At 38.3% G+C, this 15,764-nt stretch overlaps 1 protein-coding gene across 1 annotated transcript in view; it reads right to left on the bottom strand.

The window, feature by feature from the left end:
- The window catches only part of FGD6 (FYVE, RhoGEF and PH domain containing 6), a 70,096-nt gene that overhangs the window by 19,279 nt on the left and 35,053 nt on the right, over positions 1-15,764 (bottom strand). Inside the window, exons 6-10 of the mRNA XM_058022577.1 lie at positions 10,393-10,544; positions 9,481-9,637; positions 8,734-8,821; positions 3,220-3,270; positions 145-203 (exon numbers count right to left, since the gene is read on the bottom strand). Of these exons, the coding sequence (XP_057878560.1) occupies positions 145-203; positions 3,220-3,270; positions 8,734-8,821; positions 9,481-9,637; positions 10,393-10,544 (507 nt within the window). The remainder of the gene's footprint in view (positions 1-144; positions 204-3,219; positions 3,271-8,733; positions 8,822-9,480; positions 9,638-10,392; positions 10,545-15,764) is intronic.

Here is a 15,764-nt window from a genome sequence, read left to right as displayed (position 1 = left end):
TAGAAGGTAAGTACTTGCCCTTGCACTCATGATTTATTTTAAGGAACAAAAAAAAAGGAGAGAAAGAGAGAGAGATAGAGAGAGATAGAGAGAGAGAAAGAGAAAAAGCTTTAATCAATCAGCTTCATATGGCAAAATACTTACTCCCTGCTTCATAATGTCATTGGCATGGTTTGCAACTTCTATAACAACAGCTAAAGCATCTGAAAGATGAAGGAATGATGTTTTGGTTATACAGACCAGTTAGCATCAGTATCATGTAAAGCACAGATACCATACTGCATTTCCACATCATTCCAAGATTGAAGGATCTTATTGTACAGACACTGTATTCAGGAGCACTTCCCAAAAATCCCAGAGTCTTTGGATCATGGTTTAATAAGTATGCCCCAGTAAGTCATTGCTTCAACGAACAGTGTGAATTATTTCTTACAGTTACTCAAAATATAGGCAAAGCTAAATTCCAGTTTCTCACACAACAAATTACTTGCTATACTTTCAGCAGAAAAGTTAACAACATTTTAACAGAGACTCTCTAGGGACTAAGTTTTTGCCATTTTAACCCAAATGCCATCAGTGCCATTCATAGATGACTACCTAGAAAAATTATATAAATCTTTGTCATTTCTATCTTCTGCCTTTAGTTTTTCTGCCCCTCAAAAAAACGGTAACGTTCAAATTTCTAAATTTTGAACTTGTAATACCAAAAGAAAAATAAATCTCTGGAAAATGCTACCAAATATGAGCAAATCTATTAAGTACTGATATTTAATAACCAGAAAGATCAACTGTGAAAGAGCCTAAGGTGTAAGTGCAAAAAGCAGTTATATAAAATGATTATGTGAACACAGTGAATCTTCAAGTCCAAGAATCCATCCCATACAAGGATCTTATCCAAAAACCTGCACTTTACTTAAGTTAGAAAAATGACACTTAACCGAAAGCTGGAACAACTGTTGTGCTGAAATGTAGTCTCTAAAGCATTTAGCACCTTGTGAGTAACTGAACTACAGTCAAGCACTTCAAAGAAAGGAATAAATTTGGTTAAAAGTCCACAGAGAAGCCTACCAAATCAGGTAAAACCAAGGCCTTGGGTTTTTCCCTAGCTAATCATTAGAGTATTAGTACTGTAGAATGCATATACTTCCCTTATTGTTGACTCATATTTGGAAAGGAAGTATGTTAAAAGATAGAGCTTTCTGAACTGAAAGGTTCAGAACCTCATGAAGCCATATAAGAAACTAAACAGACATGAACAAAAAGCTCCTCCTAAGCCAATTGAAGGAGAATTTTTGTAGAAGATTGTCACAAACCAAGGGGATGAAAGCACAGAGTCAAACAGCTAAGATACATAGCACGTATCAAGGATTTGATCAAGATTTAAGTTGAGATATAGATGTCATGGAACCAAGCAAACCTGCTGGAATGTAGCTGGTGGTCTCTTTCCAGGTAATGCTGGAGCTGCTTCAGACAAAACCCTCCCCAGCTCCCACCCACAAGAAAGAAGATGAAGGGAAATGTAGCTTAATTCACAAAGACAGGAATGAGCACCTGATTCTCTCTGTTATAGTTTCCTTCATCTCTCAGTTACTCTATATATTAGAACATTAAAATTTTATTTATTGACTTCAAGAAAGATTGAAGAATTTTAGATAAAATGATAAAATTTGCTGGCTAGTGAAGGGAAAGTTCCAGGATCTCAGGACTATTTATACAGCCAAGACTAAATGAATCTAAACAACAACATAAAATAATCTATAGGGTCAACGTCCATAAACAAAGTGCTTTTTGGCAAGGAAGAGCATTCCACTTATACCACTTAGCTGAAGTAATGTATTCAAATGAAGGTCAGCAAGAAGAATTGTGCTATTTGGGTTTTTTTCCAAGAGTACTAATCACAACCAAACCTAGTCTCCCCCTCCATTCCTACTCCCAGGCTCTGCATTGGAATTAAACAACTAAGCAAAGTCAGAAGTAAGATAAGCTTAATTATTACAAGAAAGATCTTGGTGACTAAAGATTAGATTTTCTTTTCTTACCCAAATTCTAAGATGGACTACCAAATATATCAGATTTCAAGTTAACACTTAGGCATTGTTCTAACTGAACTTCAGCTTCTATCTTTGATATAAGAAGGGAGAGAAAAACACTATGAAAGATATTACTACAAAACCCAGAGAAGCTGGAGAAACCACAAAAAAGTGAACTATATATTTAGGTTGCTCTCTTTTCAAGTGGTCAGCTGTTCAACATGCAGTACAAGTATTATTTTGTTGACAGCTATAAGAAGTGCAAGATGAAATTTTCTATATCTTGAAGAGCTGTAAGTTAAATTATTTTTGACTTGTATCTTCAACATACTCAAATATGTCTAAATGTCCTAAGAAATGTATTTACTCATATATTTGATGGTATTGTACCAGCAGACAAAGCAAGCTTGGCTCAGTGCATTGAAGGTGTTCATATATTGCAGCTCAATCAATTACATCTGCACAACTCTTCTAAAGGCAATGGACTTGCACAAATGTGACAGGATCTCATGCAAATGAAATGGAAACATCAACTGGGAGCATTTTTTGTACTGCTGAGGCACACTCTGAAGAAGGAAACAGCCTGAATGTGCAGTGCATTGATATGCTTGAATTAAACCACCCTAATCCTGCACTACCATGAAATGTGTGCTCCTGTTCTCTTCATCACCAATGACTTCTCATTTCCTCTGATCTCCTTTCTCCCCACATGCAGGCAAAAACCTGTGTGAGAAACGTGTGTTTGTGCAGCTTCTGACAACTCAAACTGGAGAACTCCTCAGGTTAAATATTACCCGTGGCAGCTCCTTCATCTTGCTCACTTCTGCCACATGGATGCTTGACCTGGCACAGAGAGGGGAGGAGGCCAGAAGGGCTGATAGCTGGAGAGAGCATGCTGCCTATAAAGGTCTGCAGATGCAAGGGACTGTCTCTTTCAATGGCAGTGCCTAAAATATCTCTTTAAACTGCCTGTGGAACTTCACTCTTATCTCTTGGTTTCAATTCAAGAGTGAGCTGATATGACTGCCAGCTCCAAACTTTTTTGAAGCAAAAGCTTGCAATCTTTTAGTATCTCTGGTGAGAGACTTAGAACTAAATGGAAAACATTTATATTACTGACTTAGCATTTTGCATTTAAAATCTTGAAACATTGGTACATATGCTGTTATTTCTTTAAAGACACATTTACCTTGAGTGTCCCTATAGTCTGCAGATTCTTCTAAAAGATTCTTTAAATAATCTGTATAAAGAAAAAAGAATATAGAGATAGTTTTGTTAAATAAATAAACAACACCAGAAAGTAGTAAGCCCCATCTTTTTCCTGGAAATCTGCTGTTCAGATCTGCAACCTAATTGACAAAGATCTACTACTTTATCTTTTAAATCAGTCAAGGTAATAACAAAGTGAAAACTAGCATCTCCACTAAGAAAGTATATCAGCAAAGAGATAGGTTACTGAAACAGTGGTCTTCTCCAGTGAAAAGCGATATACTGTATACATTATTCCAGAAAAAACAAGCAAGTGAAAAATTAGTACATACTTGCAATCATTTACACTTAAGCTGATGTAAAAAAATTTCGAATATTATAGATATTTGTCTGAACACCAAAACTAGTCTTTAGGAGCTATTAAAAAATAGTCCACTACAGAAGATCTGATAAAGATTAATATTTTTCAGTAATAAAAACAATATACTTCCCTCAATGTTCAAATAGGCGTTTTCAGTGACACTTGTAGTTCAACCACGAGATGGCAACCTCGATCCATTAAAGTCCTGGTAGTTTTAAAATCTATTTTACTTCGCTAAAATTAACTCCAAATGTATGACTATACATGAAGACATCCCCCTCGAGCTTCCATTCCCTGGCTGAGTGTCTAGTTCATCAAAAAGTGCAATACTCTGTCAAAGCTTAATATATATCCTCAGTAAAACATCAATCATGTACTCTGTAATCTTTGAACTTCTTAAAATGAAAAGAAACCAAACCAGAAACATTCCAAGAGATATACATTAGATTGATAAAGTCAACAAATACTGATTTATAATTACCTTTTAAATGAAGTATTAATATTCTGGCAGATCTAATGAAAACTAATTACATGTAATGTAGTAAGCATTCAATTTTAGCTTCTCAGTTGTACAAGCTTCACGTAGGAGTGAAATAATTCAACTCCCATATGCCTGCCCTACCCAAATTCATTCTTTCATTCAAAAAGGATCAGGAGCCAATTGTTCCTGCCTTTATAAGATGTCTTGCTTCATGCGTGCCCCTCAGAGAGCATTCAGTGCATTGTAATCTTTTCCTTATGCACAAAATTAAAAGGGAATTATGAAACATGTTTCTGCAGTAGAATTGCTATGAAAAGTGAGAGAACTTGTCACAGTTAATGAAAGCTTTGAAAAAAACAGAACTACATGAAGAGAAACATTTGGCACTGACATTTTATTGTTTGGCAGAGACCTAAGGGAGGATCCAAGGGAGAAGCATGAAGAGCAGGTTGGGGTGCAGGAAGAGGAACCGGCTGGGAGGCAGGGAGGGAGCTCTGGGAAGCACGATTGGCTGGGCCATGGGAACACTCAGCTTTCTGCTCTCCTCAGAGTTCTGCTTGATCATTAGCAGGATTTGGTGCACATGTGATCTTTTAAGACAAGTCTGACCTGGACCAAAACTTTGTCTGCTGTACTCCATCAATATTGCATCCTTCATGTCCCTCAAAATCTTGTGCTGTAGTAGCTACCAGCCATTCCAATGCAGTATTTAGGTGGCCATATATTCCATTTTTTAAAACTTAATCTTGCTTCACCTTGGGGTGTTCTTGTAAGAGGCTTGTATGGGGGGGGGAGGAATTAACAGGAGGTATTTTGAAAGGAACTGGGAAGAGTTCACACCAAGTTTAATTTGGTTTAACCTGTCGCAGATACAACACCAGGTGCCCTCTCCTGCCCTTCCTGTGGATTGGTGGCCTCTAAAGTTGGAGCTGTGCCAGAGCACTCTTTGGACTCCACCATTAAGCCAACAAATTAAAGCTTTACAATTGCAACTTGATGTTCATTGGAGCCAGTACAAAAGACTCCAATGGGAATCTCCCAGTAGAAAAAATGAGTCCCTACAGCTCATACAGAATTAAGACTCCCAAACTACACACTCACCTCTACAGGCTGGGAACAAGAGGTAAGGTGGGTATAATTTCCTCATCTGCAAATGTACAGCTGGCACTCTAAGACACTGTCCCTCGTACACGAAGACATCCAATTTAACATCCAAAGTAATTGCAGTGGAAACATAAAACCAGAGACCCAAGATGGGAACTAATTATTTCTTGGCATATTCATGCTTTATAACACGTTTCCCAAAACACCATTACTCAAATCCATTTTTGGATGGGCATTTTCAAGCATTTTAAATTAAATAATCAGTGAATAGAAGAGGTAAAATCAAGAATTTTAACATAACAGCATTCATTTAAAATTACATATTTAAAACCAAAGGCAGCCTTTGTCTTACAAAACTGCAGCAGCCAATAAAACAACTGTAAAATCCTGAAAGTGATAAATAGGTAATTTTCATCTTAGTACTCTCTTTATCTGATAAGTGGACCTCAGTTCACAGCTAAAACTCAGCTTCAGAGAGGCATCAGAACAGATATTATTAGTCTCTTCTGTGAATACACACTGGAAATTCTGTGCTTACAACAGCCTTCTGGAGGTACTGGCATAAACTATGCAGACAAGCTGATTTCACAGACATGAAAAATGTTGCAGTAAAATTTTTGCAAAAGTATTCCTAGATTAAATAAATACAGAAGTCAGATATTAAGGTGAAATGGCATTTAATGTCTTTGCAAAAAAAAAAAAAAAATCTCCTCTGAAATAAGCTTTTGTTGTTCAGACTAGAAAGACCTTAATTATACCTTCAGAAATTCTTAATTCTGCTGGACACTCCAAAGCACAGCAAAAATAAACACAAAAGCACACTAGTACTGTTTTTGTGATGAAAATTTCTGTATGCCTACTTCTACCTGACAGCAGCCCCCAGTTCTTTCTTCCCACTTGCTGGGGGAAGTGGCTATCACTTCTTCTGCTTAAAATTATCTTCTGCGTCATTAGCTACTTTTTGTCTTGGGCTGTCTAATGTAATGAATTTAAACTCAAAGCAATTGTTCCACTACATGTAATTGGTCTTGAGTCTGACAACTCTATTTCCAACCTGCAAAGCTGCAGAGTGCAAAAAGGCTAATTTTTCATCTCACTCAGCCTCCCCTCACTATAACCCAGTCAAGGATAATAAAAGGCACTCTCTGCCAACCTTATGCTGTGAAAAAGAGGAGAGAGGCTTATCCTATGACAATCAAGAGCCTGTTCATATTGCACAGTCTCAAGTAATCTACTCAAATTAGAGGGAGAAGAGAATCACCTCTTTCATTTCTCTCAGAAATCAGAGGCCTCTGATTAGGCTCCCCCATAAGGCATCTAATATTTACTGTACAGCACTCAGGGCCGCTATGTGAAGAAGTGGAAGTCCACGTACTGGACTGGAGAAGCTGTATAATTAAGCAGAAACAGTGCTAAACTGTTCATCTCCTTGGCTTATTTATGAGTCCACCTGCTCCTGCTTTTGTTAGCACAAAAGTAACTCCACTTCAAAGCACCGCAACAATCTTGTGATGTGACCGAGTAGCAGCAGGTTACCAGTACAAAGCTGTCCCACTGACACAGAACATCTAAATGGGAAGAAATCCCTGCTGACTCAGGCCTGACAGCTTCATTTCCTGGATTATTTTCATTCTGCTGCTCTTGCCCTCCTCCCCACAGATCCCCCCCATCTCCGGCCTAGGCAGCTGCTCCATGGCTACATCTCACCCACTGTAACAAGAGATACAAATGTTTTGCACGTCCTCCAGATGTTCATTTAGCACAAGCTTAGAGAGGCATTGCTCACTATTACACAGAGCTGTTGGAAGGTAACTAAGCAGATGGGTGATCCACAGAGACAGGGAAGAGTCAGAACTCAAGGGCAGCATACATGCACGAAACACTGAACAGGCTGAAAATGAAACAGATCCAAAACATCACTCTCCAGCTCCAGCATCATTAAATTCTTGGCCTGATCTATTTTATTGTTCCCACAGAACAAGAGAAAATTATGTTTCTAAATTTGCCACCAGTATGGCAATCCCATTCCTTTCAGCAGCATTTGCAGGTGTATTTAAAGCTGGGCAGCCACAGTAAGGTCTGCACATCGGGGATCCCCACAATAACCCCCATCAGCACAGGATGAGGCTTTTTTCAGGTCTAAAACATTCTGTCCCAGCCACAATGACAGCTCATCATCACAAGGAATTCCCCTTCAACATCTGAGCTTTGTTTCAGTGCCATCCATCACTCTGCTGTGTATATTGACAATGGCATTTGCTCCATCCTGATCCCCTATTCAACCAAACTCCATTTCAATTAAAACCTGTCAACTTACCCAAGGCTCCACTGATTTTGAAGTGTTTAACAAACTATACCATGTCCTAGGTGAGTATCCCTTTAAAATAAAGCAAGTCCCCCAATGCCTTTTATGGGTTGATTTTATCAATTAAGTATCATTAAGGTTTTCCCCTATAAAGTATTCCATTTAATAAGAGTTCTCCCCCTTTTTTCAACACCTTGAGTTTAACGAGATGATTAAAATGAAAAAAGTCAGTGTTAATAATTTGAAAACTGCTCTATAACACTTAAATCTGAATCTGCCACAGCATCACTAGTCTAAGTACATGCTGGGGAAATGCCAATGAGCTGCTACAGAGCCAAAAAAAAGGTCACGGAGCATTTTATTTTGCAGTTACTACATAAACAGAGGTTATTTTTAAATTGCTCATCAAGAAGCAATGGCTCTCAAAAACAATGCCTTAAGTATTTCCAAATCCTTACAGGAGCCATCCCACTCTTACAACAAACACATCTCAAAATACTTCACAAAGGAGGCCTCTGTCAGTGCCCTCCCTTTACAGACAGAAAACCCCACTGCATCATGGAGATCACTCGCTCAAGGCCACCCAAACACACCAGTGCCAGCACAGAGTACAGAGCCCAGATTTCCTAGCTACAAATCAGCTCCTCAGCTGGCTCTGGTAGCAAGTCTTAAGCACTTACTGGTGTGCACTAAAAACATGTGTTTTGCCTTTAAAAGAGAATGGATTTTACAGACAAAATACCTGGGTGGGGAAGAAATGGAGAAGCAGCTCACAAAAGTTCACAATTGCATAGATATCTTTTTTCTCATTGCTCCAATTTTCCATACAGCCTTTTTCATTTGTTAAACCCCCATCACCCCAAAAAACGAAAACCCAGAGCAGGACAGGAACATTTCAACCCTTTGAGGAAGTTACAGGCTTCTATTACCACAGATTCTAGCAAAAACTGTCACAGGTTTCATGTTTTCTATGTATTGTTGAATCTACCATCAGAACACACCACAGTGCTGTAAACGTTAGGACTTTGCTTGTGTATCTTACCACAATCAATATTAGCAAGAAAAGCCTCTAAACCCATGCAATGTTTTAACAAGAGCTTCACATACTGTGACTTGTTTTAAAAAAGCCTCACATATGTGAAATCAGACAAACACACTTTACAGATGGATACAACTGTCTGAAAACAGGTGTCCTGGGGCATGTGAAGACTGGCTTCTGAAGCTGCAAAAAGCTTGACTGTACCTGTCAACAGAAGCCTGTACTGGGGAATCCTCTGAACTGGCTTGAGCAGATAGTGCTTGAGGGCCAGACTAGCACAGCGGGGGCTCATCTGAAAGAAACACCCAAAATAAATAACAATTCCACAGCAGTCAAAGGTTCCAGCAAAAGAAAACATGCCTCCAAACAACTACTGATTATACTGGATAAGCTTTTTATCTTTGAAAAGTGATACTGCCACAGTGTTAAGCACCACACTACAGAGCAAGCATTTCCATGTGGAAGACTGCATGCAGAATTACCCATGCATGAAAGACACTAGTTAGCACTCATATTCTGTAGATTCAAAACAGGTGCTTTGACCTAGGAGGAAGAGAGGTGAAGCTTCCCAGAAATAAAGGAAACAGGATAGCAAGGGCAACCTGCTCCTTTGTGATCGCTGTCAGTGTTCATTAGGCAAAAAGGCAGAGAAGACAGGAGTGCTCACTGCAGGAGTTTTAATTAATCCACACCTCTAAAGACAACACAGAATTAAAAGATTCACGCTTCAAAAATGCTAATTATCTTGAGTTTGCATTCAAAAAAATCCAAATCTGCAACATTGCAGAATTCAAAAGGCCTCTTGTCTTCTTCCTGTCTTAAGCCTAGACTGCAGAAAAAAACCCCATCACCAAACACAAACAAATTAAGGACAGTTTCTAAAGCCCACTGAAGGATCACAACTGCTAAGACGGCACAAACCAGGTTATACTTTAAAAAAGAATACAATACCTCGAAGTCTTTGACTACTGATGCAAATCCTGCATTCTTCTTACACTGTTCATCTAATAATGCAACATTTTTATCAAATTCTTTGATGTAAGTTGAATACATCTTTAGGTAGGGACCCTTTTTAACAAATATGTCAGCAATTCTTTGATGCTCAAGCCTAGAAACAAACAACAAAAAAAAAAGATGAAATTAGAGCTAAAAATAGCATACATCTTAACCCTACAGCAAAACATCTCTCTTTTTCAGAGTAAGATGTGCTAGTTTATGCTCTGAAGAAAATGCTTACAGCAGATAGGTTCCCATCTCAGTTGCTATTCTGAAACACCTTACTAGGCACATGTCAACACACTAGTGTTAGATGACAACCACTTCATATACAGTCTTTTAAAAAGGGGCTTGAACTGTTTGAACACTTTAGTTCAAGGCGAGCAAAGTCCTTACCCATTGCAGTGCCTTTGTCAGTGAGTTTTGTACAGCTCCACCCACCAGTGGTAACTGAGAATGATCTTCAAAGGGATTGTGGCTGTCAATCAGCGCTGTGCCTGATAAGTAGATCTAAACTACCTCTAAAATGCAAACCAGTCTTCAGAACAGCCTCCTTTTTCCCTGATGAAATCAATGCACTTATCATACTCATGCAGGGGCCAGAAATTTCAATTCAAAATGAAATTTCAAATAAAAACTGTGATTGCTACAAAAACGTATTGACATGCCTTCTGGACCTTTTGGGATGCATCTAATGGCATAAAAGCACATCTAAATGAAAAATAATCTCCTATACTTTCAAAGTACATTCTGACATTTAGGAAGGTACATGAAACACAAACAAGAGTCAAACCATTATCACAGTCACATAAAGCCCCCAGATAAATTTCAACATCAAAGGAGTGGAATCCCTTCATTGATAGTCACCAGTGAGACAATCGCTCCTCCAATTCCCTCAGGAGGTCCCGATTGAGTTCGTAGAGCTGAGGTAGGTAGTAGAGGATCTGGTTCAGGATTCTGTCCTCAATCACTGGCTTCCCCAGCTGCCTGGAGGCATGAGCCACAGCATCCCTGAAATCCTGCCAAGCACAAAAAGCACAGAAACCCCCCTTGCTATGAGTGAACAGCCTTCAAAGCACCAACACTGAGTGTGCAAAGGAGTTCTCATCACAGACATTCCAGGCACTGCTCCCTGTTACCCAAAGCAAGGCAGGTACCATCTGGGTTGTTTTTCTGCAGCTTCCACTTACTCCCCTGGGACTGCCTTAATCCTTTTGGTTTGACGCTGGAACTTTACTTTTTTGGTCCTGTATGCATAATATAGAAGTTGTTCATTATTTTTACAATAAGCCCTTAAGAAATGTGTTAGAATTACTTATGATGACACTAAGGTGGGCTAAACAAGGCTTGTATCTGCAAGGTTACTAGAGTGTCTTCTGGCAAATATGTAATTCAAAAAATAAAAACTTTTATATCAGCTAATACAATCATAGTATCTTAAAAACCATCCTAGTGTTCATAACTCATCTGCAAATGCCATTTTGGAGGGCAAAAAACTAGGATAAAAAAAATTACTAGATGTAGCAGCTCTTCTATATACAGGGAAATTAACATCTAACAAAAAGATACTGTGACAACATGGGAATCACAAGATTTCAAATGTTGGCAATGATCAAAGCCAACACTGACTGGTACCTTTGAGACATTTACAAGGGAGGAGGATCCTACTTACTCTTGAAGGATCTTACAGCATTTTTATGCTATAACCAGCTCCCAACAGGACACAGCTGAGGCTCATTGGTCCTCATTAAACTACTCAAAATTAAAATCTTGATCCCACACAAATCAGCATTGCCAAGATTGAAACTCAATATCCATTACTCAGGGTGTATTTCCTATTCACAAGCAAATAAATCTTTCAAAAAGTTCAGCAATCTAGCATTTTACTTGAAAAACAGCACTGTCTTAACTGACAAAAAACAAAATATAAATTACGTAGTGTTACATAGTAGTGTGTCTCACTTAAATTTGGGCAAAAAGAGAATTAAACAGCTCTTTTGGAGTTTGTGATTAGAGAAACCTAATATCACATGCATGATCTGCAGGTATCTTGAAAAAAGTAACCAACAAAATGTTCTAAACACTGTAATAAGTTATATTTTAAATGTGAATGTGGTCCTGAATGCCTGTCTTTGGAAACCTGTAGGGTCCTCAGGTTGAGGAAAAAAATAAATTAATCCCCCTTTTCCCCCTCCCTAGGTCTACCACTACAGCTCTTATTAGCTATCCCATCAGTCCAGCATCTGGCACTATTTAGGGTCTCTCAAACCGAAGCCTCAACTTTCCCCTGCTCTCCCTGTTCATTACGTCAGCTCTGGCAACGTGAGCCCCAGACACGCTTTCTTGCTTTCTGACCCTCTGGGTCACAAAGGCTGTGACTGGGCACTTCTGACAAGAAACTGAAACAAGATACAGGGCACTGCCTGTAACTGGGGAAGGCTGAGAACTAAATGCAAGGGAGTTAAAAAACAGATGGCGTTATTCATATGGAAATGTTCTGGTCTACATCCTCTGTGCAGACTAGTGACACATAGGTTAACTACCAGCTGCATCTTATAGGTTTTTCTGACCCTGGGGCATTGCTTAACACTGAAATGATACATGGAATTACAATGGCAAAAGCTCAAATGAGGCATTCTGGAGAGCTTCATGCAAAATGCATCATCATATTATGATAATATTCTTCCCCCACCCCCAATTGTATGCACACACAATGTGCTGTATGTATTTTGCCATAGGATGAGGCAAGAATTTGGTTTGAATGTCATAAAGCGACTTGCACTTTTTTGATGAAAAGCAAAGCAGCTTTGTCTGTACTGTAATCAGCAACCCAGGTTTTCCCCTCACCAAACAACAAAAGGAGAGCAGGGAGCCAGGTTTAGGCACCACTAGATAACACAGGAACGTCAGCTGTCAGTTAAGAGCATTTATTTAACTTCCAGATACAGCATTCAAAGAGTCTGCAGGGCGTTTTCCAAATACAGATTGGGTTTTTAACTAGCTTGACCCAAAGTCCATCATCTTCATTATGGTTTATAGATTATGCCATGAAAGGCTCTATTCTATCATTGAAAGAGCCAACCAAAACTTACTTCATCACCCCTTATATCCCCTTCCACAACTGAGTAAACTGAGGAAGTGCTGCAGAGAGGAAATGCAGGGAAAAAAGATAATGTGAACCTTTCAAATTTCAAAAGCCTGCAAAACAACAAGAGATAAATTTCAACGCTCTTTTAAAATATTTTTTAAAATTATATTCATTACTGACTATGCATTTGTCACTGTAATCATATTAAGATTTATTTTTAACCTGGCAGTGGGTGTGAAGTAACTGTCATGCCAAGTTCATCTTGAGATAAACTCAAGAGCTGAATGCAGAGAGCACATGCCTGGGGATCGGGGGTGGGAAAAGAAAAACAAATGTAACAAGGCTGGAATTACCAGTGTTTACACTTGAAGGTACTGGCCTTCCGAGAAAGTAATTTCATATCCAAAAGGACAAAACATAGATCAGGTCTGTCTTAATTACCAGATGTAAAATAGCTAATTTACAAACTAAACCCTGAAATTTCACCCCAAGGGGTGGAAAGTGTTCAGATGACAACTTTTAGTGCAAGTAGGTGAATGGCTTAGAAATTAGAAAATGCAGTAAAAGTAATTTAAAGCACCAGCACCTAGCTCCCTCTAAATCTAAATCAGTTCACTGCTAAATAAAAGCTGAATTGCTCTTGCAAATAATATATACATTGCTCTGATATCTGTACACGCCTGCATGACGTGATTTATATTACAAACATATTTAGCACACTGTCCTATATAAAACTGCTGAAGAGCACTGCTTTCATCAGACTGTTCAAAGGCAATCACCTAGGCTGTCCTAGAAATCATTCTGTTTGAAGCAATGCAGCAATCCATTACAAGAGAATGCTAAAGACAGATTTTCTAATTAAAAATGTATCTTTCAAATACTGAAATCTTACTCATCAAAAAAAAAAAACCTAAAAAAGAAAAAACGAATCCAAAAACCAACTTGCCACACTTTGAAATTAATGTGCTTATTTCACTGAAAAACATTTGCAACTCTAGACATGGTTCATATGCTGCATGACAAAACCCAAAATATTATGCTAGTTATAATGAATCACCCCAGCTTTTTACCAGGAATTTTTTTTCCCTTTCAGAAGTGGGGAGGCTACTGTACATTTTCTGAAATGCTGGTTTACAGTTTCTAGTTTTACATTATATTCTGGTCCAATAATAATATTTTTATATAACTTTTTACTGATTAGGTAAAGGTAATTGTTTTCACACAGCTCCTTCAAGAGGACAGCACACACTGCCATCCTTGGAAAGAACTTTCTTTCCAAACCAGAAGTAGTTTTATTCTATGCTAGGCTAAGACAGCCTCCCACTGGGTACTTATCCACATGAAAATCTACTCTAGGCACATTAAAGGCTTCTGAGCACATACTGTTGCTGAATTGTTGTCTGATAAAACACTTCCAACTTGAAAATGTGTAAGAAATTCTATTTATCCTGTTAGTATACACCCCCCTTAGGGCTGTGGAGTTTTTAGCAATATTTGAGGTCATCATCACTGCTCTTGTTTCCTCACACCACTCCTTCAATCCAACCTCCTTAAACAACCAAAAGGCTGTGATATCTGATAATTCTGATCCTGTTCTGAATCATCTGCAATCAGCCCAGGCACTTCCCCTCTGCAAAGACCTGACTCACAATCCTTCAGTTCTTCCCATCAGAGGATTCCCAGCTTGCAGTGATCTGCCCGTGTCAGTCTAAGGAGCAAAGGACAATTTTGGTTGTAAATCAAAAGAGGTACTGAGCAGACTAAAACCTTGCTCAGCTGCTGACTGGGTCAAGTGCACCTTCAGGAACCTAACAGCTGAATGAAGATCATTTCAAATGGGTGAAATTAAAACTTCTTGCCAATTTAATAGGAAGAGAAAGTATAGCATAATCTAAACATAGTCATGGATTCTATCCCTCACGCTGCAACCAATATTCATCTTAGATCTGTTCTCCCAGAACACACCATCAGCAAAATAAAAAAAAAAATAAAAAAAAAAAAGGAACACTGAAGAACAACTCACCAGCTAAATACACCTGCAGATAGCTCAAAGATCAGTTTAATTTAAGGAAAAAAAGCATGTTTGGATTTGGGTGCTTTTCAAGGAATACACACACATACAGGCATCCTATGGTGAAGGAGGAGGGAAGAGGAGGAAGTTTCACAACAGCCAGGCTGCTAGATGTGACAAACTGTAAACATGACTGCTTAGCAATACAGCTACAGAAGATTTCACAAATAGATTATGTAAAATATAAATAGGCACTCCTAGCTAGAGTCAGACTATTAGCCATAAACTGCTAAGTTAAACTACAGCAACTACAGTTAATCAAGACTATGACTCAGTGTGGATCATATTTTTCAAACATATGCCATTACTTTCAGAAAGCTGCCACACAATTCCACATCTTTTGTCTCAGGTAATAAAATAATTTATAAGCCCTTAACAAAACAATGTATTTGATTTTTTTACAATAAACAATGATTTGACTGTGGCATATTCCCAGAATGCTATTTCAGGCAATAGGCTGAGTAGTAGAACAATACTTCCTTCTAAACTAAAACTATTTTATTAGTCTTCTTAGTAAGAGGACCACAGTTCCAACTCATTGGCAAGTGTCTTAGCAGCTCTAAAGCACATCAGAGACCAAACATTTGTCAACATATTCACCTCAGACCGGTCAAATATTGAAATTTTGCAGATGGAGGAAAAAGAGTTGGATGTTGAGAGAATTTTTCATGGTCAAACAGTACATCAGTTGTAACCCAGGACCCAAAGTCAGAACTTTGCTCAAAGGCCATAGCTATTTTATTTTCCATTACATTCTTCTTTCAAATCTACCATGAATTATTTTTCATAATGCTTGGCTGCAACAGACATCAGTTTATATCTTTCTATCTATCTATCTATCTATCTATCTATCTATCTATCTATCTATCTATCTATCTATCTATCTATCTACCTACCTACCTACCTACCTACCTACCTACCTACCTATAGATATATAAAACTATATGCCATTTTTATATACAGAATTTTGCCATTTTCTTCTGAAAAATGGTAACATTAAACCAGAATTTTTCACTCTCATGTCTCTGGAAGGACACACAATAGAAAACTATGCTTGACCTCTTATCTGCCTTGTGCAAT

Source organism: Melospiza georgiana, chromosome 4, assembly GCF_028018845.1.
Source record: "Melospiza georgiana isolate bMelGeo1 chromosome 4, bMelGeo1.pri, whole genome shotgun sequence".
NCBI lineage: Eukaryota > Metazoa > Chordata > Aves > Passeriformes > Passerellidae > Melospiza > Melospiza georgiana.
Note: the sequence above shows the minus strand (reverse complement) of the source record. Positions and strands in the feature narration are given on the sequence as shown.